The 23,996-nt window shown below is 41.9% G+C and overlaps 2 protein-coding genes across 5 annotated transcripts; one reads left to right on the top strand and one right to left on the bottom strand.

Moving 5' to 3' along the window:
- Positions 1–2,262: 2,262 nt before the first annotated feature.
- LOC115778595 (regulator of nonsense transcripts 1) lies at positions 2,263–16,396 on the top strand. Of its 4 annotated transcripts, none has more exons than XM_030726714.1 (25): positions 2,263–2,641; positions 3,026–3,168; positions 3,851–3,940; positions 4,335–4,502; positions 5,701–5,881; positions 6,039–6,200; positions 6,594–6,611; positions 6,711–6,846; positions 6,961–7,059; positions 7,232–7,340; positions 7,591–7,750; positions 7,869–7,987; positions 8,097–8,261; positions 8,532–8,646; positions 9,208–9,351; positions 9,757–9,970; positions 10,093–10,210; positions 10,342–10,498; positions 10,813–10,955; positions 11,197–11,371; positions 11,845–11,923; positions 12,024–12,188; positions 12,373–12,587; positions 13,371–13,493; positions 13,743–16,396. In XM_030726714.1, exons 1-24 carry the CDS (start codon positions 2,471–2,473, stop codon positions 13,488–13,490), a joined length of 3,366 nt encoding a protein of 1,121 aa, XP_030582574.1. In that variant the 5' UTR covers positions 2,263–2,470; the 3' UTR covers positions 13,491–13,493; positions 13,743–16,396. The 4 variants fall into 4 exon arrangements, with proteins under 4 accessions (XP_030582574.1, XP_030582573.1, XP_030582577.1 ...); XM_030726713.1 differs by having other exon boundaries at positions 6,711–6,858; XM_030726717.1 differs by lacking the exon at positions 6,711–6,846 and having other exon boundaries at positions 6,594–6,678.
- On the bottom strand, positions 16,393–23,685 carry ddx49 (DEAD (Asp-Glu-Ala-Asp) box polypeptide 49). Its single transcript, XM_030726718.1, has 13 exons — positions 23,427–23,685; positions 23,113–23,236; positions 22,488–22,573; positions 22,197–22,318; positions 21,581–21,768; positions 20,619–20,759; positions 20,233–20,308; positions 19,765–19,841; positions 19,424–19,521; positions 19,249–19,323; positions 18,958–19,046; positions 18,663–18,734; positions 16,393–16,660 (listed from the first exon to the last, which is right to left on the bottom strand). Exons 1-13 carry the CDS (start codon positions 23,539–23,541, stop codon positions 16,535–16,537), a joined length of 1,389 nt encoding a protein of 462 aa, XP_030582578.1. The 5' UTR covers positions 23,542–23,685; the 3' UTR covers positions 16,393–16,534.
- Positions 23,686–23,996: the final 311 nt, after the last annotated feature.

The raw sequence follows: 23,996 nt of genomic DNA, 5'->3' as shown, positions 1-23,996 counted from the left end.
TTGCATCTTCACCTTTCACCTGCCTTCCTCTCATTCACAGACATGCATTCTGACTTGCTTCTACTGAGTTTAATTCCTCTTCTCTCTAGTGCATCCCTTCATACACTATATTTCCAAAATTATTCACTCACCCATTCAAATCATGGAATTTAAATGTTCCAATCACTTCCATGGCCACAGGTGTATAAAACCAAGCACCTAGGCATGCAGACTGCTTCTACAAACATTTGTGAAAGAATGGGTCGCTCTCAGGAGCTCAGTAAATTCCAGTGTGGTACTGTGATAGGATGCCACCTGTCCAGTCATGAAATTTCCTCACTACTAAATATTCCACAGTCAACTGATAGTGGTATTATAAGTGGAAATGATTAGGAACTACAGCCACAAAGTGGTAGGCCATGTAAAATCACAGAGTGGGTGCATAGTGTGCAGAGGTCAACAACTTTCTCCAGAGTCAGTCACAAAAGACCTCCAAACTTCATGTGGCCTTCATATTAGCTCAAGAGTTCCTTTCCAGTGAAAGGATCTCTTAATGCTTCAGCATACCAAGACATTTTGGACAATTTCATGCTCCCAACTTTGTGGGAACAGTTTGGGTATGGCCCTTCCTGTTCCAACATGACTGCACACCAGTGCACAAAGCAAGGACCATAAAGACATGGATAAGCAAATTTGGTGTGGAAGAACTTGACTGGCCTGCACAGAGCCCTGACCTCAACCCGATAAAACAGGGATCATCAAATCCAGGCCTCGAGGTCAGGTGTCCTGCAGGTTTTAGATGTGTCCCTGATCCAACACACCTGATTCAAATGGCTGAATTACCTCTTCAGTATGCAGTCAAGTTCTCCAGAATCCTGCTAATGGCTTCTATATGTGATTCAGGTGTGTTGAAGCAGAGACTCATCTAAAACCTGCAGGACACCGGACCTCGAGGCCTGGATTTGAGGATCTCTGCGCTAGAACATCTTTGGGATTAATTGGAGCGGAGACTGCAAGCCAGGCCTTCTCGTGTAGCAGGGATCCTCAAATCCAGGCCTCAAGGTCAGGTGTCCTGCAGGTTTTAGATGTGTCCCTGATCCAACACACCTGAATCAAATGGCTGAATTACGTCCTCAGTATGCAGTCAAGATCTCCAGAGTCCTGCTGATGACTTCTATATTTGACTCAGGTGTGTTGAACCAGAGACACATCTAAAACCTGCAGGACACCGGACCTCGAGGCCTGGAGTTGAGGATCCCTGTCGTATAGCATCAGTGTCTGACCTCTCAAGTACACTTCTGGAAGAATAGTCAAAAGTTCCCATAAACACATTCATAAACCTTGTGGAAAGTCTACTCAGAAGAGATGAAGCCGTTATAGCTGCAAAGGGTGAACTGACATATTACACCCTATGGATTAAGAATGGGATGTCGCTCAATTTCACATGTGTGAAGGCAGATGAGCAAATGCTTTTGACAATATAGTGTATGTCCAGGATCTCTTCCACCTACTCCCTAATCACTACAGATCACAATGTATTCTGCAAAGATGTCTATCCATCACTACTGCAGATAAAGAGGGTCTCAGAAAGGATCCCTGATGCACTCATCATTAAATACATTAATTATTACTTTAGTGACACTGAAACCCCAAGGGTGAGAGAGCTAAGGATGCCCCTTGCTTTTTTTCATTTGATTGAATTTGTAAAATTATTTAAAATAAATTTGGGCATGGGGTCCTCTAAATGGTCACTATTAAGTTAAAAAGCAGACCCTAACTTAGCTGATACAAATTTAAACAATTTTGCTTTTAATCTCATCACCTAAAACTCAATGATAAATATGATTAGATTTAAATTTGGAGGTCCGCACACCAAAGAGCTCCTTGGAAAATTTTAATCCATCAACGTTAAACCGCTGACGTTTCGGGCCGGAGTGCCCTTAGGGCACCGGTCTTTTTGTATTGAGTTTTGCTTGGATCCAGCACCCTGCTTAATCTTTGGATGTGCGTGTTTCTCTTTAATTAAGTAGATTTAAATTTGGGCCATATTTGGGCAAACACGGGATAGAAATCGATGCAACAAATGCTGCGGAAGCACGCAATTTATATAAAAATATATATAAAATATCGACGACGAGCAAACATTATAGCTATTCAGTATTGGTATTTTACCACTGTCCCACAGCTTTTCATGACTTGGTTTTGATACCCGGAAATAAGATCGGAGTGAGCGCTCTTTCCTGCGCAGATCTATTTGTGCGCTCCAGCCTCCGGTGAACGTCACACGCTGGGGAAGTCCGTCACCACCGCTTTTGGACCTGCTGCAGCTTTCGAGGTTCCGTTCGGTTCCATTTTTTGTTTGGGTTCAAATTGAGACCCCCTAACGCTGGCCTCGAAATCAACTGTCGATAAACGAAAACGCCGTGGATTTTAATCGTCTTCATACTAATCCCGGAAACCCTTCAGCGAAGCGAAAGTTGAGAGAGTCGAGATGAGTGTGGAGGCGTACGGGCCGAGCTCCCAGACCCTCACCTTCCTAGACACCGAAGAAGCGGAGTTGCTCGGAGCGGATACCCAGGGTTCAGAGTATGACTTCACCGACTTCACCCTTCCCAGTCAGACGCAAACTCAAGGGCAGACACAGAGCCAGCTGGACAACCAGGTCTGAGTCTTTCAATTTCACAGGAAGGCACAAGAAAGCGCGCTTCACTGACGCTAACGGTAGTTAGCTAGCTGCTCCAGCGCTACCTGTTAGCCCGCTAAACTGGATAGCCTTACTTAGCTCAGTGCTAGCTTGGTCGCGGTGTTAGCAAGCCCCTTAACTAAACTCTTAAAGTAACAATATTTGTGTTGATACTCTTATTTTGAACTGTTTGAACTAATCTCAAGTCGTGGGTGTAACTATAAAGCCTAAAGATAAAATTCATGAGCACTGACAATCTGTCAACTTATAATTTACTGTCTTTCTCCGCGCTGTGTGCCTGTGGTGACAGGTTGCTAACCGTTAGCGGTGAGTTTGTTTGGTAAAGCAGGTGTTTTGCTGCAGGTAAATGGTCCTGATGAGGGTCTTCACAACGGTGGAGTGGATGATTCCGTGGCCAAAGCCAGCCAGCTGTTGGCGGAGCTGAACTTTGAGGAGGATGAAGAGGACACGTACTACACTAAAGATCTGCCCGTGCACGCGTGCAGGTACGCTGACAGAAACGCACCAGGGCAGGATATCGACAGGCTGTGCTTCACCGGTGACCTGATTGCAGTACTACATTAGTTAGTGATTGACCACAAAAGTATTAGCAGTACTTGTAGGACACACAAGGACTCCAAAATAAGCCTGTGTTGAATATTCTATCAAATACAGCGTACCATCAAAGTTTTATGATTTTTAATGCGCTTTAGTGACTCACGTGGTCCTGATGAGACATCTCCCGCTTTAGTAGCAGTTTTCTCATTACTGCAGGTCCTATGCTTGTCTCTCATCCCTGTTTACTTTAATTATCCTACAAGAATACTTAATATATTATTAAATAGTCAGTGACGTATACATGTGCATGGACTCACAGAATGGCAGTCAAATATGCCATTTATTTATTTTGTCTGAATAGAGTTGCTGGGATTAAATGCAATTTGTTGAAATACTGTTCAAGTTTCCTTAACTTCAAGAGGCCTGCACATACGGAGACGGCATAGTCCCATGATATTTTATGTTTACAGTTGAGTCGGGGGAGTCTATATAGTATTTGACATGGTTGATATAATGTGCTGATTCCTCTGACACCTTAATATCATGTGTTTAACTTTGGATGCACTTGGCATGGAATGTTTTTTGCTCCTGTAGTATGTGGTCTAAATACTGCCATATTTGTTCTTACAGTTACTGTGGTATCCACGATCCAGCGTGTGTGGTGTACTGCAATACCAGCAAGAAGTGGTTTTGTAATGGGCGTGGCAACACATCTGGCAGGTGCGTCGTCGTATTGTCTTCATTTAATAGCATCACATGTAGAAATCAGAAAATGAAACTACTGAGACTGCCAATAATTACATTTTCACATGGTTCTGCAAACTCACTACCAGGCAGCTTTTGGCAGACGGTTTAATGTGGAACGTGTGTAATGAGAGATGTGCATGAAGTAGTCTACAGCCCTTCTCATTTTATTTGCATAGCTAGAGGGGAGGGGTGTGTTCAGGTTTATTTACTGTAGATGTTACCAGCCAGTGTAATATGAAACACATCCTATTCACAGTCTTTGTTCACAACTGTGAAGTGGTCTGTTTCCTGTCATTGCTCTCTGGTTCAGTGTCAGTAGTAGTTTATAATTTTCTGAGTTGTTTGCTTTTCATTGTCTACCCTCCAGCCATATTGTGAACCATTTGGTGAGAGCCAAATGCAAAGAGGTGACACTGCACAAAGATGGACCGCTGGGCGAAACAGTGCTGGAGTGTTACAACTGCGGCTGCCGGAACGTCTTTCTCCTGGGCTTTATCCCAGCTAAGGCCGATTCTGTGGTGGTGCTACTCTGCAGGTAAGTGTCGGGGGGACGCCCTGATTGCAGCACTACTCACAAGACAGTATTTAACTTCTGAGAAGCTATATATGCATGTATTTCATTTGACACCAGAAATTGATTTCTTATCCGTGTCTGTGTGGAGTTTGCATGTTCTCCCCGTGTCTGCATGGGTTTCCTCCGGGTACTCTGGTTTCCTCCCACAATCCAAAGACATGCAGTTACTGGGGTTAAGTTAATTGGTCACTCTAAATTGCTCATAGGTGTGAATGTCAGTGTGAGTGGTTGTCTGTCTCTCTGTGTTGGCCCTGTGACAGGCTGGCAACCTGCACAGGGTGTACCCTGCCTCTCGCACTATGACAGCTGGGATAGGCTGCAACCCCCTCGTGACCCTGAACAGGATAAGCGGAAGAGGATGGATGGATGGATGGATGGATCAGTTGTTTAGGTTTCTCCCCCTTATTTGAGACTTGTCTTGCATCCTGAGGCTCAGGACATTGAAGAGGCCCTGAAATGCCTAAATAGTCATATGGAAGAAGTGGCTAACTGATGAAAGTTTACAAAGGCAGCCAAGGGGGTTAAAAATATTACATAATATGTTTTGGTACTGTTTTACCTTCAGTGGTCTACTTATGCTGACTAAGTAGAGCAGGATTAATCATTCATTGCTGTTTGTAATGGAGGTTAATGGAACTTGCTGCTATCATGCTGGACATGATATAAATTCTGTCCACTGATCGGTAGATGATTTCAGCAAAGGCACTACTCAGAGCTTTGTGTGTTCATACATTATGTACTATGGCAGATGGATTGGACTACAACAATTCTGGACTATGTTACATTCTGTTTGTGCTAGAAGTGGGAAATAAACTCCCTAGTGTAGATCTTTCTCATTCACACCAGCACCAATGTGTCTTCACAGAAGATGATGAGAGAGCCAGTGTTCTGGCTTTAGCACATAATATGCACCATCAGTCAAAGTAGAGAACAGACAGTCAGCTATAGAGTCTGCAGCTGTTGTCCCTGGACCTCCCTACTAATGTGCATTAAGCTTTAAATAGAGCTTGCTGCTCTGACAATAACTCTCTCTCTATGGTCTCATGCACATGCAGCAAGAAGTAATGATATAACATGTTTTCATCCTCTGTGGTAGTTTAATTAGTTTGAAATCTCCATACTTAAGCAATACTTCTGTTTGAATCTTGTGTCCATGCAGGCAGCCCTGTGCTAGCCAAAGCAGCTTGAAGGACATCAACTGGGACAGCTCGCAGTGGCAGCCACTGATCCAGGACCGCTGCTTTCTCTCCTGGCTGGTGAAGATTCCATCTGAACAGGAGCAGCTTCGAGCCCGTCAGATTACTGCCCAGCAGATCAACAAGTTGGAGGAACTCTGGAAGGTAAGATGCACCCATAGGTGTGGTGTGTGTGTGTGTGTGGGGGGGGGTGACAGCTGCTGGAAGGACAGGGTTGACCTTATTGTGATGTGCTCTCATAGGTTGAATAGTTTTTGTGGACTTTTTTTTATTTAATTTTTTTTTTTTTTTTTTGCTGCAGGACAATCCCAGCGCCACCTTGGAAGACTTGGAGAAACCTGGAGTGGATGAGGAGCCCCAGCATGTGCTGCTGCGTTACGAAGATGCTTATCAGTACCAAAATATATTTGGCCCTTTGGTCAAATTGGAAGCTGACTATGACAAGAAGCTTAAGGAGTCACAGGTACCTGAAAATGTTTCTGTACTGGAGGTCCTGTAACTTACATGGTGGTGTTTTCCTTCCAGAAATGTACATGATGATCTGCGTATGGATAACATTTATTTTTATTTTTTTTTTTTTTAAAAGAACTAGTGTAGAAGGCTCTTTAAAAAGCCTTTTAAGCATTTAATAATTTCAGTAGTATGTTGAGGATTATTTTATTCTCATGCTGAAGCAGAATTTGATCTCAAATATTTTTTTGTGATATAAGGCATTTTTTAGATGAAGTGTTTTTACTTTATTACTGGAACTCTGGAGGAACAAATGATCATGATCCTGCAGTATTGTTATATCTCTGATTATATGTATTATTATACCTGATATTTAGATTTTTTTTTTCTCCCCCCATTTTTTCAGACTCAAGATAATATAACAGTTAGGTGGGATCTGGGGCTGAACAAAAAGCGGATTGCCTATTTCACTCTGCCCAAGACGGATTCAGGTGGTAATTCTCTAAACTTGTTTTTCTCCCAGTGGTTCTGTGGTGCAGATATAGCTTCCTACCTACCCACCCCTACCCTCCCCGTGTTTGCACGCAACCTCCCCACCCCTCCATCTTTTGGTGCATGCTCTTGCCTTTGTTTTGGAAATGGGGTTAAATCAGTGCACGGTATTGTATCAGGTGTTTGATGAATTTAACCCTGTCCTCAATTTTTGTTTTTTGTTTGTATGTAATTTTGAGTAGGCACAGGTTTCTAACTTGTGTTCTTTTAATTGACCCTAGATATGCGGTTGATGCAAGGAGATGAAATTTGTCTGAGGTACAAGGGAGACCTGGCCCCGCTGTGGAAGGGCATCGGCCATGTCATCAAGGTCCCAGACAGTATCCTTTACTCAGTTGTATACAATCTGTTTCTTAATGTTGCATTCCAGTGTGGCCCTGTGCAGCAACACTGGCTATACTAATGGAGAAGTACAGACAGCAAAGCCCACACCCACCTACTGGAAATATTTTAAGGATAATGCTGGATTTCCTTAATAGCCTGTGTTTAAAGACTATGGAGATGAAATTGCTATTGAGTTGCGGACCAGTGTTGGAGCACCTGTGGAAATCCCCCATAACTTCCAGGTGGACTTTGTGTGGAAGTCGACTTCCTTTGATAGGTATGCTGGTTTATACTACTAAATTATGAAAGTGATGGGAACATTTAATGATGTCTTACCACATTAGTTTATTACATCACAGGGTGTGAGGTTTTTTGTACCTTATGTAATCAGTACATGTGTTTTTTTGTTTGTTTTTTTTCCCCTTTCTTTTTAAAGAAAAAAAAAAAAACTTATGATTTGTAAATATTTCACAATATAAATGTATTTGGTAAAGACTGCTGATTAAGATTTGTTTGTCCTGCTGCAGGATGCAGAGCGCCCTGAAGACGTTTGCTGTGGATGAGACTTCCGTGTCTGGCTACATTTACCACAAACTTCTGGGCCATGAGGTCGAGGATGTCATCATTAAGTGCCAGCTGCCAAAGCGCTTCACTGCCCCCGGCCTTCCTGACCTCAATCACTCCCAGGTCAGACTTAAACACAGAAACCCTGTGAATATGTGATTGCTGTTTTTTTTCCTCCCCTGGTTTAATTAGATTTATTTTTAAGTGCTAGATTGAGTGATGTTATTTCTTGCATGTTCAGGTGTATGCTGTGAAGACGGTGCTGCAGAGACCTCTTAGTCTGATCCAGGGGCCTCCCGGCACTGGAAAGACTGTCACTTCTGCCACAATTGTGTACCACTTGTCCCGACAGGGCAATGGGTAAGTCAAAAATTGATTGAACAGTTTTTTACTTGCAGTCTTATTCTTGGTTTGTAATATTTTGTACCCTATTCCTTTTGTCATTCTCTCTGTGGTGTGTGTCTTGTAGACCAGTTTTGGTGTGTGCTCCCAGTAACATTGCCGTGGACCAGTTGACTGAGAAGATCGATAAGACTGGACTGAAGGTTGTCAGGCTGTGTGCCAAGAGCCGGGAGGCCATTGAGTCACCTGTGTCTTTTCTGGCTCTACACAACCAGATAAGCAACATGGACAGGTCAGTGGCATGAAGGGAAATAGTTCGTTATCTATCAGATCTCACCAGGCGCATACTCAAAGTTTGATGTGCTTTGTTGGATTCCTGCCATTAACGGCAGGTACAGATTATAAACATTAACTTCAGTTGAAGGGATGGTGTATGTGTAGCCTCTACACCAACAATTGCAGTTGAATACATGTATTTTGAACAAAGCTGTTATATCAGAGGTTTAGCATTGTAAGGTACAAGTCCCAGTGTACATTTTTGGATGTACCTTTGTCTCCATAGTATGCCGGAGCTTCAGAAGCTACAGCAGCTAAAAGATGAGACTGGTGAGCTGTCATCTGCTGATGAGAAACGCTACAGGGCTTTGAAGCGGACTGCTGAGAGGGAGCTGCTCATGGTGAGGTGTTCAGAGTCTTAGAAAACAAGCTTGTGAGTTTGACTTTAAATGCAGCTGCGAGTCAGCAGTTTCAGGCATTCTTAGTGCAAACAGGTAATTTCAGTCAAGCAGTCAGAACCCGTTTGACTGTGGTAATTATTCTGTTATAACGGAGTCGAATATTTATCTTCATACTTGTGATTATATTTAACCAGCTGTGTAATTTATAAACCTAATTATGAATCATTAACTAGTATTTGTGGTGCTGACTAGTGAGGGCAGCAACATTTAAACATCTACTCAACTAGTCATGCACGTCTGTATTCGCGTCTCAAACTGTTTGCAATCCTCAATTCTGTTTGCGTTGCAAACAGAATTGTTGCCTTTGAAAATCCTTTATTTGCTTTCACACACTACTGTGTAGCAAAATCCTGCAACACTAGAGACCTCAGTCAGTATATGCCAGTATAGGAAAATAAAATATCAGTTTTCAGTTGGCTTTCTGTACAAGTCCATTAAGGTGATTCGATACTTTCAACCTGGGATGCAGATAAGGATTATAACTTCCTCTTCGTTGTCCAGAATGCTGATGTGATCTGCTGCACTTGTGTCGGAGCTGGAGATCCTCGTCTGGCCAAGATGCAGTTCCGTTCCATCCTGATTGATGAGAGTACCCAGGCCACGGAGCCTGAGTGTATGGTACCTGTGGTGTTGGGAGCCAAGCAGGTACCAAAAAAATATACAAAATCCAGACAGTTAATCTCCATCCCTACAGTTGAACAAATGAAAAACAGCTCTTATATATGCTGTATGCTATATGCTGTTTACTTTATTTTGCATTAACAGTGAATAAATAAATACTATAGCACATGGAAATTTGTTAGGCTATTCTCATACCCATTAGGCCATTGAACCAGCAAGAGGAATAATAGCATGCTAACTAAAAATGTAAAAATGTGTCATTTAAACTGTAGTATCTGCTGTTGTCATGTATTAGAACATTTAATTAATTAACTTCTTCAGTAAATTGTTTCCCAGACAATCTGAACATTAAGGAACACTAACTTCTTATATTGTACTGTTAAACTAACCCAAGTGTCACACTTATGTGACTCATCTTCCTCCACCCAGCTTATCCTGGTGGGTGACCACTGCCAGTTGGGTCCTGTGGTGATGTGCAAGAAGGCAGCTAAAGCAGGTCTGTCACAGTCCCTGTTTGAGCGCCTGGTGGTCCTGGGGATCCGACCAATCCGCCTGCAGGTCCAGTACCGAATGCATCCGGCTCTCAGTGCCTTCCCCTCCAACATTTTCTATGAGGGGTCCCTACAGAATGGCGTCACTGCAGGTTTGTTAAGATTTGGTAGTTTATCTAGTTTGACGAAAAATTGATTTTCACACCCACTAGTATGTTAGCTGCCAAAAAGATCTGCTAACTTAATATTAATTAGTCTGTCCTGTTCTCCCCAGCTGACCGCATCAAGAAAGGCTTCGACTTCCAGTGGCCACAGCCAGACAAGCCCATGTTCTTCTATGTTACTCAAGGTCAGGAGGAAATTGCCAGCTCTGGAACCTCATACCTTAACAGGTAAGTTCACACATTTCATTGGTTACTTAGACATTTTAATTGAGGGTCTAAATAATTTGGCACATAATATTTGAAGTAATTGTCCCACTGTTAAGTAGCACAGTATTAAATCAGTTCTGATTGTTTTCTAGAACTGAAGCTGCCAACGTAGAGAAAATCACCACCAGGTTGCTGAAGGCAGGAGCCAAACCTGATCAGATTGGCATCATCACCCCATATGAGGGTCAGCGCTCCTACCTGGTCCAGTACATGCAGTTCAGCGGCTCCCTGCACACCAAACTCTATCAGGTACGCACTTTTAACCCTGCTTAAAGACACCAAAGCAAAAATGCCTATTTTCAGCAAATGCACACTAATTTTATAGTTACACACATTAGGAGATATCCCACTACAACATCAACATAGAGCCGTGAGGAGTGGAATGTCTTGGTCCATCTCCCCTGTGGAGGAGAAAATAGAAACTAAACTCTAGAGCCAGAGTTTAGAGTATGCTGACATGACGTTATTAAAGTTTTACATGCCATCACTTGGTCTGTGACAAACAAAATTTGTTGCTTTGTTTTTTACAATGCAATCTCACCTTGTGTCGTGGCTCACTACAGCAAGTGGAAATTGCCAGCGTTGATGCCTTCCAGGGCAGAGAGAAAGACTTCATCATCCTGTCTTGCGTTCGAGCCAACGAGCACCAGGGCATCGGCTTCCTGAACGACCCTCGCCGTCTCAACGTAGCACTGACCAGGGCCAAGTAAGACCAATTAAAACAATCACAGTGGGTAGATACAGCCAGATTGTTAGTTTATAAGTCTTTTAGATAGAATCCAACTACTGTATCTGATTTGAATGACTCCTCTGTCAAATTTAGCTTATCTTTAATGAGGCTGGATGAGCACACATTGGATTAACTCTGTTCTACACACACAACATTTCACACAGTGTGATTTGTGTCAGTTGTAACCTACCCCTCATAAGTTGTCTTGTGTATGAAGGTACGGTGTGATCATTGTGGGGAACCCCAAGGCTCTCTCCAAGCAGCCGCTGTGGAACAACCTGCTGAACAACTACAAGGAGCAGAAGGTCCTGGTGGAGGGGCCCCTCAACAACCTGAGGGAGAGCCTCATGCAGTTCAGCAAGCCCCGTAAACTGGTGAACACCATCAACCCTGTGAGTACGACTGGATTCATACTTCACAAAACTTAATGGCAAATAGAACCTGACCGAACCGATACTGAAAATCAACATTAACTATTTTGATCAATGCAACTGGAAGCTGATTTGACTAGAAAGTATTTTAACAAAGAATCATTTAGTGGTCTAATTTATAAATCAGTATTTTTTTTTTTTTTTTTTTAAACTGATTGAGAAACCTTAAATGTCAGTTATACAGAGAGCCTGATTATAGATACAGGAGTGTAACAGTTCTGAAATCAGGCCCAGCCTTGTGATTAAAAACATTCAGTCACAAGATGTTGTCTTTGCTTGTGTGTGTGTGTGTGTGTGTGTGTGTTGTTTCTCTCCTGCTTGTTTCATTAGAGTTGCATAATATGCAAAGTCTTTCAAACCTTGTAATGAACATAAAAGGCTGTATGCATCCAGCCAGTATGCATCTGTTCTAAATGGTATCTGGTGTTTTCCAGGGAGGACGTTTTATGAGCACTGCAATGTACGATGCCCGCGAGGCCCTCATCCCTGGTTCTGCATATGACCGCAGCAATGGTAATATATTACCTTTTAAAAAAATTAATCACTAGCTGTCTTTTAGAGTTCAACAAACTCTATGCCTTGTCTTATTATTAATTTAATTAATAACTTTCAGCTCCACGGCAGTCCAGCATGTACTTCCAAACACATGACCAGATTGGCATGATCGGGGCAGGACCCGGTCACATGGCTACTATGAATATCCCGATACCCTTCAACCTGGTGATGCCACCAATGCCTCCACCTAGTTATCTAGGTCAGACCAATGGCCCTGCTGCAGGTACGATAACAGCCACAATACCTCATGAATGTTCAGTGACACCAAAAACATGCTGCCTGCTGAGGACATAATGCAAAGTTCATTCATGTCTGGAGACAGATGCTGACATCTGATAACCATCAGTTTCTTAAGCTTACATAGCTACCCACTGCATCCTCAAATGCACTTCCTTTGACCTATAAAGGGCGTGGAGCAATGAAAGGTAAACCTGGGCGTGGTGGGCGGCAGAGGCCCCGCGGACACCAGGGTGCCAGTCAGGGAAATGGACCCAACAGTCAGGCCAGCCAGGATGGAGCCTCCCAGTCCTTCTCCCAGGGGCCACTGACACAGGGCTACATCTCCATGAGTCAGCCCTCTCAGATGAGCCAGCCTGGCCTCTCCCAGCCAGATCTCTCCCAGGTAACACACCACTGTTTCTTAAAGAAAGGTAAAGTTAATTTAATGACAGCTTTGTTTAATTATTGTCATGCATATATCAGTGTTACTGTCTGTACTTTGCCACATTTTATTAATAGCTTCTTTGTTTTGATCATGGATTAATTAATCCTCTGGGAAATGTTTGGTTTGAAATTCACCTGGAGAGAAAAGTTGCCACATATCACTTAAAACTTTTATAATGCCACTCTTTAATTATGAGGGAAACTATTCGAAGATGCATCCCTTATTTTCTTTTCAGGATATCTTGGGATTTATTGCTTATGTATCATGCACCTAATATGAGATGATCCATTTCTTTTCTTTTTGTATCTTGTTGAGATTGACATACAGTCTTTGAAGTGACCATCTTTAGATGGTAAATAGTGTACCCTTTGAGCAAATTATATGCAAACCTCTTCTGTAGGAATTAATTCAGGGCTGCTTTCAAGGGAAAGAAAAGTGCCTGCTGTTGGGTATGTACTTCTGAGTGGTGCTGAAAACTCATGGACGAGGCTTGACACTGGTGGGTCTGAGAGCCGTTTTAAAACACTCAAAGTCCTGTGTACAAAAATAGTTTTTCCTGGGTCAGTGGACAAATTTGAATAATTTTTGCAGGTCTTCACCAGAGTGAAAGACAAGCAATGGTCTGAAGGAAAACTTTTAGCACCCTGAAAAGAGATCTTGAGGGGAATAAAGTTAGTTCCTGGTGCTTTTGGATGGGGGAAAAAAAAAAAGCTGATATGTCTGCTGTTCTCTGTTCTCCAGGACAGCTACCTGGGTGACGAGTTCAAGTCCCAGATCGACGTGGCTTTGTCCCAGGACTCAACCTACCAGGGTGAACGTGCGTACCAGCATGGCGGGGTGACTGGACTGTCACAGTACTGAAGTGTAAGTACTTGAAGCCAAGTAAAACTGTGCTTATGACTGTGATTTTGGCTAACTTGTGATATTGAAATCTTTCCCTTTTTAGCTTCACAAAAACAAACTCAGTACCTAAAACCCCAGCATGAACCTTTGAAAATGTTACTTAATCATCATGATAATTAATGAATATGTTCTGCTTAGTTTAGTAGTAAAATTATGAGTTTAAAAGACTTTTTTTTTTTTCTTTTTTTTTTTTGTGTGTGTGTCTTGCAGGTTACCCAAAGAAGGGAGCTAGGCTTGAGCTGAGCTTAGTTCATCAGCTTTTTAATCTGGGAAATAAAAAAAACATAAAATGGATACCTGTTTTCCTCTGCTACAACCGAAGCACCACCAAGTGAAAGCGACGGGATAGCGAAACCAAACCAATGACCAGCAAGAGAAATATGAGGGTAGAAGAAGAAGAAAGCACGAACAGACAGGCAGGGAGATGGCAAGAGAGGCCGAGTGAACATGCGAGAGGCAGGAACCAATGCCCGTGCAGAGTGAAGGAGGGAAGTCGAAAAGATGGCGGCGTGTGGTTGGGCTGCTGAGGGAAGCACAGGAGAGATATAAACAGTCTCTCAAGGGAATCCATATGAGGTTCAGCTCCAAATAAAATAATCTTCCCAACACCCTCTGAGAAAAAGTTGTCACTTGTCTTCAGATGAAGATTGTAGCTTTTCAGCAGAATTTGAAGATTTCATTCTTCAAACCTGGTTTCAAGACCTGGTTGCAGTTCTGCTTCCCCGTGCTTAAAGTTGGTTGACTCAACTTGTGTAATGCCCTGGACTAGTTTTTTAAAATTAGATTTGACGTGGGAGAAGGGCACTACCAACAATCTTCTACTGGAAACTCGAACCTCAGCAGCCTCTACAGGAAGCGGCAGTCGACAGACCCTCTCAGAGAGGAAAAAAACTCTGTTTTTTGTGCTTGAGTCTGATATTGAAATGCCTTTCATTTGCCTCGAGAACCACTGGCTCATTCACAAGGTCTGTAATGGGGTGGTTTCGACCGCTCGTCAGTGGTAGAGTGGCACGGGGATTTCAGACGGATTTTTCAAGGCATGAGACGCGAATCCCGACGATGTCGCGATCATCATGGGACAGTTTTTCTTCTCTGAAGTACCTTTCTTACCACAGAGCACAAAATTGCAAAAAAAAAAAAGTCATTGAAACTATCAGACATGACCAGCATTGAATATTCAACTCAGTGTCACTTGATGTTTCAGCGAAGGCTTTTCCTTATTTTAATCTTTTGAGCGACGGGGTTGTTGATGTCCCGCGGTGCTTCGTGATCAGATGTCTTTTTAAAACACTCTGTGTACGCTTACATTGGCAAAAGCTTGAAAGCTTTGCGCTGAGTGATTCCTCAGGGGATTGTGGACTGTCCACACTCATCACATAAATCCCTGCTTGAGGTGAAAGAAAATAAACAGGGGTAGGAGGAGGATATTAGATGAGGCTTACAGGCGGTCGTGGCAATCAATCCATTGCAAGAAAGGAGTAGAAAAGGAAGGTGGCTAAGGCAGAGAAGGAAACACGTTCAGGTCATTGCCAGGGTCCAAAATTTAGACTTTTTCACACCAAACATGAACACATACCAGATGATGTTAAGCTGGTGTTTTTTTCCACATTAATGAAGCCATATTAAAGGTCATATTGACCACACAAATAAAATGAAAGATAATCAGGTTAAAAACTTGACATTTTTCAGAAAGAAATGTTTAAATCTGAAATTAAGTGTTTAATTCAAAAATAAACTTGATCTGAGGGACTTTTTTGTTCCTGTGGATTCAAATGTTGTGACTTTACTAAACCCCAGTCACTCTCAGCAGAAATGCCATCAGTACTGATCATGGAAGGGGTAAGGAGATGAAATAAGTGAATGAGACACCAGAATCAGTGCCTATAACCAGTCACCCTCGGACAAACAGCTGCAGCACAAGCATGAATGTAGTTCAGTCAAACTACCAGCATTTAAAAAAACCTTCCAGACACCAGAGGGCTTAATAAACCTACAGAAAAGGACTTGTTTTATTTATGTGCTTTTATTATTTGAATAAAGCCAGGTAATGAGGCCAGTGTGTCTAGCAGCTGGGCTTATTTGGGGCGGGGGGGAGCCACCTTCCTTCTCTGTGGAGTAAAAGTAGAGGTTAGGATTTATTTTTTCTTCTGTGGATGTTTGATTTATGCTAAGCAGTTTTGCCTGCATTATGTAAAGTTCCTCCTGAGTTCATCCAGACTTTGCTTTCGTCAGATATTTAGCTGCTGTGTGCATCGTTGCGTTGTGTAGTCTTACTGAGCTGTTTTTTGTAGCAACTTGACTGCAGGAATGAGAGGGATGCCGTTTCCTTTCTCGATTTTTGTATCTTTTCTTCAAACTGTCCGAAGGATTGTAGTTTTGTAACTCTTCCAGGAGAGACACTTTCTGAAAACAGCAAGAATGTACTCCACTGTTGTTTCTCACCTGCTTCTCATTTCTGCAGACGTGACAATCATGTTGCGCTTAGACGTTGCCATTTAATTGATTTAGAAATAGGTCTGTTTTGACATTTGTGCATTGAGTTCTTTTAACATATCTTGTTCTGCTGAATCCTAACATGTTAGAGCTTTAAAATAAATTGTTGCTGTAATATTGGTTTTTGTTTTTCTCCCATCTTCTGAGCCACAATCAATTCCAACATGCGCGGTGATCATTGAAGATGTTGTAGATTAAAGCACTTGCATCCAAATCGTTCATCCACTGTCATTAGGCTGAGATTTAAGTAACAGACTAGACGTCTCAATGTGATGTAAATTTTTGAAACGAAGGGTCTTATTTGCGGTGACGTTTCATCACAAGATGCTGATTCTCTTGTTAAACTGAATCAATAAAAGCTGTCAACTTCAGTTTTTGTAGTTTGAAATTTATTTGCAGATACAAATATTACAGGTATTGTACAGATCCAAAACTAGCAGTATATACATAAGGCAGTTTTCATGCAGTTGCCTGTGACTCCTTTTTCTTTTTCATCTGTTTTCTCTTCATCAGTTTCTTTTTAACTGTCCACATTTCTGTTTCTGAATGCTCTCCTGGATTTTCTGCTTGAACTTCTTCTTCTGGCTCCTGATCTTCTCCAGCTCAGCTTTCCGCTTGGCCTCCAGTTCTGGATCCTGAAACGACAGCAGGATCTCAGATTTAAAATGTCCTTAATAGTTCTTAATTACCAGAGTCCCAAACTCTCAGTGGGACCAGTACTATATTAAAACAAAAGCTTAAAGGTACTTGAAGCATTCATGGCCACTCTTGGTTCCTTTACACTTCATGTCCTTCAGAGATCAGAACACAAGTGGACATTAGAAACCCACTGCTATCGTGTGTCCAGATTCTGTTGCTTCCTGTGTCACTTTCACTACAAGGTTGAGGAAACTGATGCAGCCAAAACATCTCTGTTGCCAGAAAAAACACCAGGGTCCTATTCCAGGAAGCACTTTCAGCTAACAACTTTAACCCTAAGATGAGGGGAAACAGACTTTCTGTTCCAGGAAGAGAGTTAACTTCAACTCTGAACTAAACTTGCTTGCTGGCAGGTTTTCTTCAACAGTTTCTCTCTGACTCCTCCCCTCCTGCCACACCTGAACCACCTGTCTGACACTCGGGTTCATTTCCTCATTCATAAAGTTGCTGTCAAAGCTCAGAGCAGAGCCAATTAATCTGCAGCAGTTTGTTTTTACAAACACTCAAATCCCAATCAGATGTTACTTTGCTATTTTGTGTCCTTAACACGAGCCGTTTTACAGTTATTCACTTGTTGAGATATATATTTTTTAAAAAGGGGGGCGTTTCATGCATCATGTGACTGCTTCCCCACTAAATGATCCCTTCTGAGTGAGAGTACTGCAAACAGATGTTATCAGATGACACAATGGTGGTTAAAATCTAAAAAGATCAAAATTTAACAGTAAAATTCAACATTGTTGTAAGACAAAAGATTAGGTGCACAGAAGCATAAAATACAAATTTTAACGACTTAATTATTTTAATGCTAACATGACGGCTGCAGACTGGAGTTCTGAAACTTTAAATTGGATGCATTTCATTAAAGGTTAATAATAAATAATAGAGACATTGCTTTAGTTTATCACAGATCAAAGATTTATTTTGATGCCTCGATCAAGTTTGCTTCAGCAGCTGTAATTCAGCCTTAGCAGCAGATTAAAAGCAAAGATAAAAACATTTTCTGATAGAGGCACATTCCAGTGACAACATGGTTTACAGCTGGGCTTTATTTTAGTAATGTGGGTAGTTGCATGTATCTAACATATTCCTACATAATCTATATCACACAACATCCTGTAAATACATGGAAAAAATAATAAAAAACTACCAAACAAAAATGTGAAAACATGCATCCAACCAATTTTAAACTACAACTTGGAACATAACCTGCTCCTGACCAGCATAAGTTACCACGGCGATTTGGCCAGGTAATAAGAAAGACACTTTTCTGACAGAAAACTCTAAGCTCGACATCGCTCACTAAGCCATTACTGCACCCCTACACCCCTCAGGAGTACGTAATGTGATCAAGAGACAGCAAAATACTGAGTGGAGTTGAATTTGCTTTATAGCTATAGTTTTGTAGCCTGAATGCACGTATAAGGCTGCTGTTAATGTTTATGATCTACAAGTAATGTGACACAAAGTAAAACTGTGTGAATGGAGGCCTCATGCATGATTCCTCAAGCTTACTTTTTACAATCTAAATTCATAAATCTTAGCACACATTTTGAAACCACGTGTAAACAAAGTTTTACGGTTTCTGGTGTCATGTTGGAATAAGTCGGGAACTTTGAAATCAAACTTAATGGCCAATTTAAGTTTTGAGAAGTTTAGTTCAGTAAACAACTGCAAAAATCATTGAAATCATTCAAATTGTCACAATACCAAAATACATTTTCTTTCCTTTAGCATTAACGTCTAGATTTATTATTCGTATCTAAATCAAACATTTTAATTCTTTTGTTACTTTCGGCTGAGTTACACTGAACCCGACTGCTGCTTCACTCCAGTTTAAACGTTCAGCTTAACTTTGCCAACATGTAATAATAATAATTATGATTCAAATGACAAACAGAGAAATCTTTAAACTGTTGACAAAAAGGTCGCACTCACCTTCCCCTCCAGGATCAGCTGTTTCCTCTTGTTGATCTCCTTTTTCTCATCAAAGTCTGTTGACTCGAGTTTCTGCAACATAAATTTTACAGTTAATACAGTGGAAATACACTGGTGAGGTAGGTCATGGCCGTCTTAGTCCCCGACTAAGTGGACATATTGTCAGTCATTGTGTGAAACAAAGAGCAATGTTTATGAAGAAGCTGTTTGGAGTGTGCAACCATTGCTCCACTTTAACTGGATTCAGTGCAGTGAAAAGCCCAGAGGTGAGCGTGAAGTGAAGACAGATCCGTACTATTTCACACTCCCGCCGGGTCACGTTGACCTGGGTGAGGATCTTCAGGACTTCTTTCTCCTCCACAGGATATTCCTTCAGCTTGGTTTCTATAAGAGAACAAGAGGCCAGTTTGTGCAAATAAACTTGATAAAAATGAATGTACATATTTTACTTGTTAATGTTACTGATGGACTCCGGTCTATCCTGAGGTCCATCACAGCTGCATTTCTACCAGCTGCTTCATCCACAGAAATGTAAACACGCAGCAGTTCTGCATGCAGCTCTTCAGATGCTCCTGATCTGACTTACGAATCTGTTCTTCAATGGAATGAACCAGGTGAATGTCGTACTGCGTCACCAGTGTGATGGACACGCCGTTCCTCCCTGCAGAAGGATAAAAACATCACAGTGTACAAGTGGCATTTATGGAAGGTTTATGGAAAGAAGATGTGATGCAAGGAAAATCTGCTAAAAAATGTGTTACCTGCTCTGGCTGTTCGTCCAACTCTGTGGATGTAGATCTTGGGAAGGCCAGGGGTGTTATGGTTAATGACAACCTGGACAGTCGGGATATCCAAACCCCTGTGGGTCGGAAGTACCAGGAAAAAAAAACAAACAAAAAAACCAAAGTGAGGACAGTATGATCACAGTGTGTGTGGGCCCTAAAGCATGTTTCTGCTCTGAATCACTGTGTGGAGACTTTGGAGAGCAGTGACAGAAGATTAGGCTTAAACAGCCTCAGATGACAGATTTCTGTCTGTCCTGATGATCACTGTGTCACATTAGTAAAATGAAGCTTTTTCATTGCTCCACATGGATTCTCACCTGGCAGCTACATCAGTCGCTATCAGGATTTTGTAGACGCTGGCCTTGAACTTGGCAAGGTTTGCAAATCGTTGCTTCTGAAGAACAAAAAGAGTAGTTGGTTATTCTGCAGGCTCATTTATCTGCTCTAAAATGCTTCAGTCCTTTTCAGCAGACCTTCAGTCTTTGTCCCTTTAATGAGACAAACATAATTCCCTGCAGATATCTGTAGAGGACCTCTCGGGACCAACGATTAGTGACATTTCAGCAAAGTCAAATGCTTTAAAGGTGCAAAATTAATTGACTTTAATTGACACCTCTTTCAACTGTTAGTGCAAAGACACTGCCCTTAAAATGTCCCTAAGCAGGCGTCCTCTACTAAAATGTATCTGCTAATGCAGTTCCTGCCTCAGTGTCCGGTGTCAGATGCACTGTTTTCAGCAGTCCCACTGAGTTTGTTTGCGGCACTGCTGTTCACACAAACCTCACCTGTTTCATCATGGAATGCAGGGAAATCGTTGGAAAGTTAAACTCCCGCAGCATCATGGTGAGGATCTGACAGTTCCTGAAAAAGAACGAACCACAGCAACAAAAAGCTGAAAAGTTTCCACTGAAAACACTCAGGTTTCAAAGACATGCATCATCTTTACAACATTCAGCAGATCATTTTTGTCCAGTTCTTCTTCTAAATACTAATATATACTATAAAATATGGCAAATTAACAATCACAATCTGGACTCTACTTTGTAAATGAACCTTGCGATGAATTGCAGTAAAGGCTGCAGGGTGTTAATGCTCGTGTCTGGGCACTGGGTTGCTCTAAACTGCAAAGATGCTCTCATGATGTCAGCTGAATCCCTCACGAGCTTCTTACTTGCACGTGTTGGTAAAAATGATGATGGACCAGTCATCGTGCTCGTCAGTAAATGTCTGGATCAGGTGGACCAGGTAGGCATCCTTCACCTTCTCCGGAGTGAGGATGTATCTCTGGTCCAGTTCCTCTACTGTTCGTGTCCTGAGGAACAACAATAAAGATAAATCATCATCCACTGAAGTCATATTACAGCACAACAACCTTAAAGCTGACAGCGATTCATTTAAACGCCACATTCTCTACTGTAATAATCCTGTTAAGTTGCCTTCATAATGAAATTCAGAGTGCAAAGGTGATCAAACACAGCACTCTGGAGACTCTGTGCTACAGCAGTCACGTTGAGCCGGATGAAAACTCAATTACATTTTTCCGCCCGCTCACAGGTCAATTCACCAAATTCACAAAACAGAACTATAAACCTTTACAGGAGAAGAAAAAGTAAAGCTGAACAGAGAAAAGAAAGCTCAGTGAAGTGTAAAAACCACATAAGCTCAGCTGCTGAGACGCTGTTTTATTCTGTACCCACTTCAAATCGAATGGAAAATTTTTTACATCGCTTCTTTCCATTTTCTATGAATATATCCGGGCATTTTTGCATACGCTGTTTCACAACCTGAACCCTGGAAATAGTTTCACTAGACTGCTCATTCAACCATGAATAATTTCGGAGCATGACTCGCTCTTGCATTTAATGGCGCATATGCAAAAAATAAAAATTAGTCATTTCAATTCCTCCTCGGGCTGACGTTCCTTTTTTAAACATAAGAAACAGACAAGAATGAACAGAGAAAATGGATCTGAACTGAGGCACAGAGATCTGTCCCAGCGGGTTCTCACCATCTCCTTAAAGTGACTAGAACTGATAAACACCCCTGTGAATGATGTTTAAGACAGCAGCAAAGCTGCGTTGTCTTTTAATGTCTAAATGCTGGTGAAAATCAGACAGATTACAGGCTGCTCACTCTGATTTGCTCTCCCAGAAGAACGGTTTGTTCATGGCGATGCTCTTCAGCTCCTGCAGGGTGTCAGTCAGCGTGGCGCTGAACAGGAGTGTCTGACGCTTGGCTGGCAAAATCTCCAGGATCACCTCCAGGTCTTTGGTGAAGTCAGTACAACCCTGCTCCAACAGCCGGTCAGCCTCATCCAAAATCTGACACAGACAAAAAAGACATCACAGTAACTAAAAATGAGACGTCTAAATTAGGAGTTTTTATCACTGTGAACTGTTCACATATCCAACAAACAGCATTTTCAACACTTGTTACCATTACTTTAACTAAATCCAGTTTTTAAAGGGCATTTTCAAACACTCTTTAAACTAATTTCAGCACTATTTTGAAAACCAGCAGATATTACATACGTTTACATCACAGGTGTTTTCATTTCAACTGTGGCTCCACAGGGTGGAAAAAGACAAAAGAGTTTTCATGCTGCTATGAGGTATAAGTGAAAAATTAAGACTTAGATACAACATATTAGCACTTCTCCTTTGCATCCTTTTCACATAAAAAGAAGTTTATGTCTTAAATAAAACTCTTATCATCTGGTCTGATCCGCTTCAGGATCTGGTGGACTCACCAAGAACTGGATCCTGCTCATGCTGAAGGTGTCGGAGCTGCGGATGTGGTCAGCCAGTCGGCCCGGCGTCGCTACGACTACATGTGGTTGGTTGGACAGCTCCAGGGCCTGGCTCACCATATCTGTCCACAACCGAGCAGAGGCAGCACAGAGGACAGGCATCAAACAAAAGAAACCCAGTGGAACGTTAATGTCAACTGCAGAAAATCTCTGAGGTTCTTTCTTGGGAGTTTTTTTTTTTTTGCTTAATAAACAGAAATAAAAGCAGCAAGCTGCACTCTGTATCATTACCCATTCCACCAACAATGATGCAGTCTCTCAGACCCAAAGGCTTCCCCAGGACTCGAAACTGCTCTGCAATCTGATAGGCCAGCTCCCTGCATGGCATCACATTTACATCATAATGAGTTAAAAAATATCAGAGGAAGTACAGTACTTTGCAAAAACATTGAGCTACCCTTCATTTCTTTATATTTTGCTTCCAAGTAGCCAGACTTTGATTTTTTTTTAAGTGATCTTGAGCAACAGTTCTCCAGGTTTTCTGAAGGTCTTTCAAGGTTTTTCTTCAGATATTGGCTTTCAAGCTTGTTAGAATTGTACAAACTTTGTTTTTGCTTTATGTACTGTATTTCTATGCATGTTTGCACCCATTTCCCTAGCAAAACATAAAAAAAATGACAGGTCGCTTGAAATTTTTGCACATTCAAAGCTTTAAACACATTTATCTAGTTGTAGCCCTAATATCACATTTGACATAAACAGCTTTTTTGAAAAGTCTGAGAAACATGAAGTGAATCTAAGATATCAATATGAATCCCATTAGACAGCTGGACACGCCGATGATGCACAGGAAGAACAATCACTGAGTACAACACCACAGTCGTCCTCAACACCTCGTTGTGTTGACGGCACTGACCTGGTAGGAGTGAGGACCAAGCAGAAGATGCCATATGGGTCCTCTGAGAGCTTTTGCAGCACTGGCAACACGAAGGCTGCGGTTTTCCCACTGCCGGTCTTGGCACAGCCCATACAGTCCCGACCTGTGGGAAGAAACACCTTCAGTCATCCGCACTCACATGCTGGGACTCTGCTGGAAGTTCAGCTCGACTTTGATGGAACAAATTTGGAGCTGCAGAGACGCCACATCTTAACACTTACTCAGACCTTATCAATGATCCACTGGCAGGTATTACACGGATATATGCGTCAGTATTTCCCGTCCTGTCTTACCTTGTAGGATAGCTGGCATGCAGTTTTCCTGGACTGGAGTGGGTTTGTTGATTCCCAGCTGTTTACACTGTTTAATCAGCCAGTCTGACAGACCCAGGGAGGAAAAGTCGCCCATTTCTGCTTTACCTTGTCCTCTGAAACTTAGTGAAATCAGCTGTGGACGCGTTATGATAAAAGAATCGCTAAAATATTCTTATTTCAATAAACACCGACATATCCTCGTGTGTTAGATTCGCGGACGCTCGCTGATTACGTAACAACAAAGCGTCTTCTTCGCTGCAGAAAGGGGGCGTTGCCGCCCTCTGCTGGTTGGTGTAGTAATCGTCACATTGAACGCATACAGCAGAGCAGGGATATTAAACTTAATGGAGGCCACAGATGGAAAGTCCCCTTTCTGTCACTGTAAAGACATTTAACTAAGCAAATTAAAGAGGAGATGTTTTAAGATAAGAGAAGGAAGTGCAGTTTCAACAGTACTTTTCAGTTTTTCTAGATGATAAATGCGTGAAATTACAAAAATGTTCTGGTAGCTCATTGCCCAGACTGTCCTGTATTTACACTGTATTGCCA

This window comes from Archocentrus centrarchus, chromosome 4, assembly GCF_007364275.1.
Source record: "Archocentrus centrarchus isolate MPI-CPG fArcCen1 chromosome 4, fArcCen1, whole genome shotgun sequence".
Classification (NCBI taxonomy): Eukaryota; Metazoa; Chordata; class Actinopteri; order Cichliformes; family Cichlidae; genus Archocentrus; species Archocentrus centrarchus.
The sequence above is the reverse complement of the archived record's forward strand: the minus strand, read 5'-3'. Positions and strand labels throughout refer to the sequence as shown.

Excerpts from the sequence above, each read along its gene's own strand:
- ddx49 (XM_030726718.1), bottom strand. The coding sequence starts at position 23,541 with ATGGGCGACTTTTCCTCCCTGGGTCTGTCAGACTGGCTGATTAAACAG. Across the intron at positions 18,735-18,957 it reads CCCGGCGGGAGTGTGAAATA|AAACTCGAGTCAACAGACTT; the intron begins GTACGGATCTGT and ends TTTATGTTGCAG. Across the intron at positions 16,661-18,662 it reads AGCTGATCCTGGAGGGGAAG|GATCCAGAACTGGAGGCCAA; the intron begins GTGAGTGCGACC and ends CTGTCGTTTCAG.
- LOC115778595 (XM_030726713.1), top strand. The coding sequence starts at position 2,471 with ATGAGTGTGGAGGCGTACGGGCCGAGCTCCCAGACCCTCACCTTCCTA. Across the intron at positions 8,647-9,207 it reads CTGAGAGGGAGCTGCTCATG|AATGCTGATGTGATCTGCTG; the intron begins GTGAGGTGTTCA and ends TTCGTTGTCCAG. Across the intron at positions 9,971-10,092 it reads ACAGAATGGCGTCACTGCAG|CTGACCGCATCAAGAAAGGC; the intron begins GTTTGTTAAGAT and ends TGTTCTCCCCAG.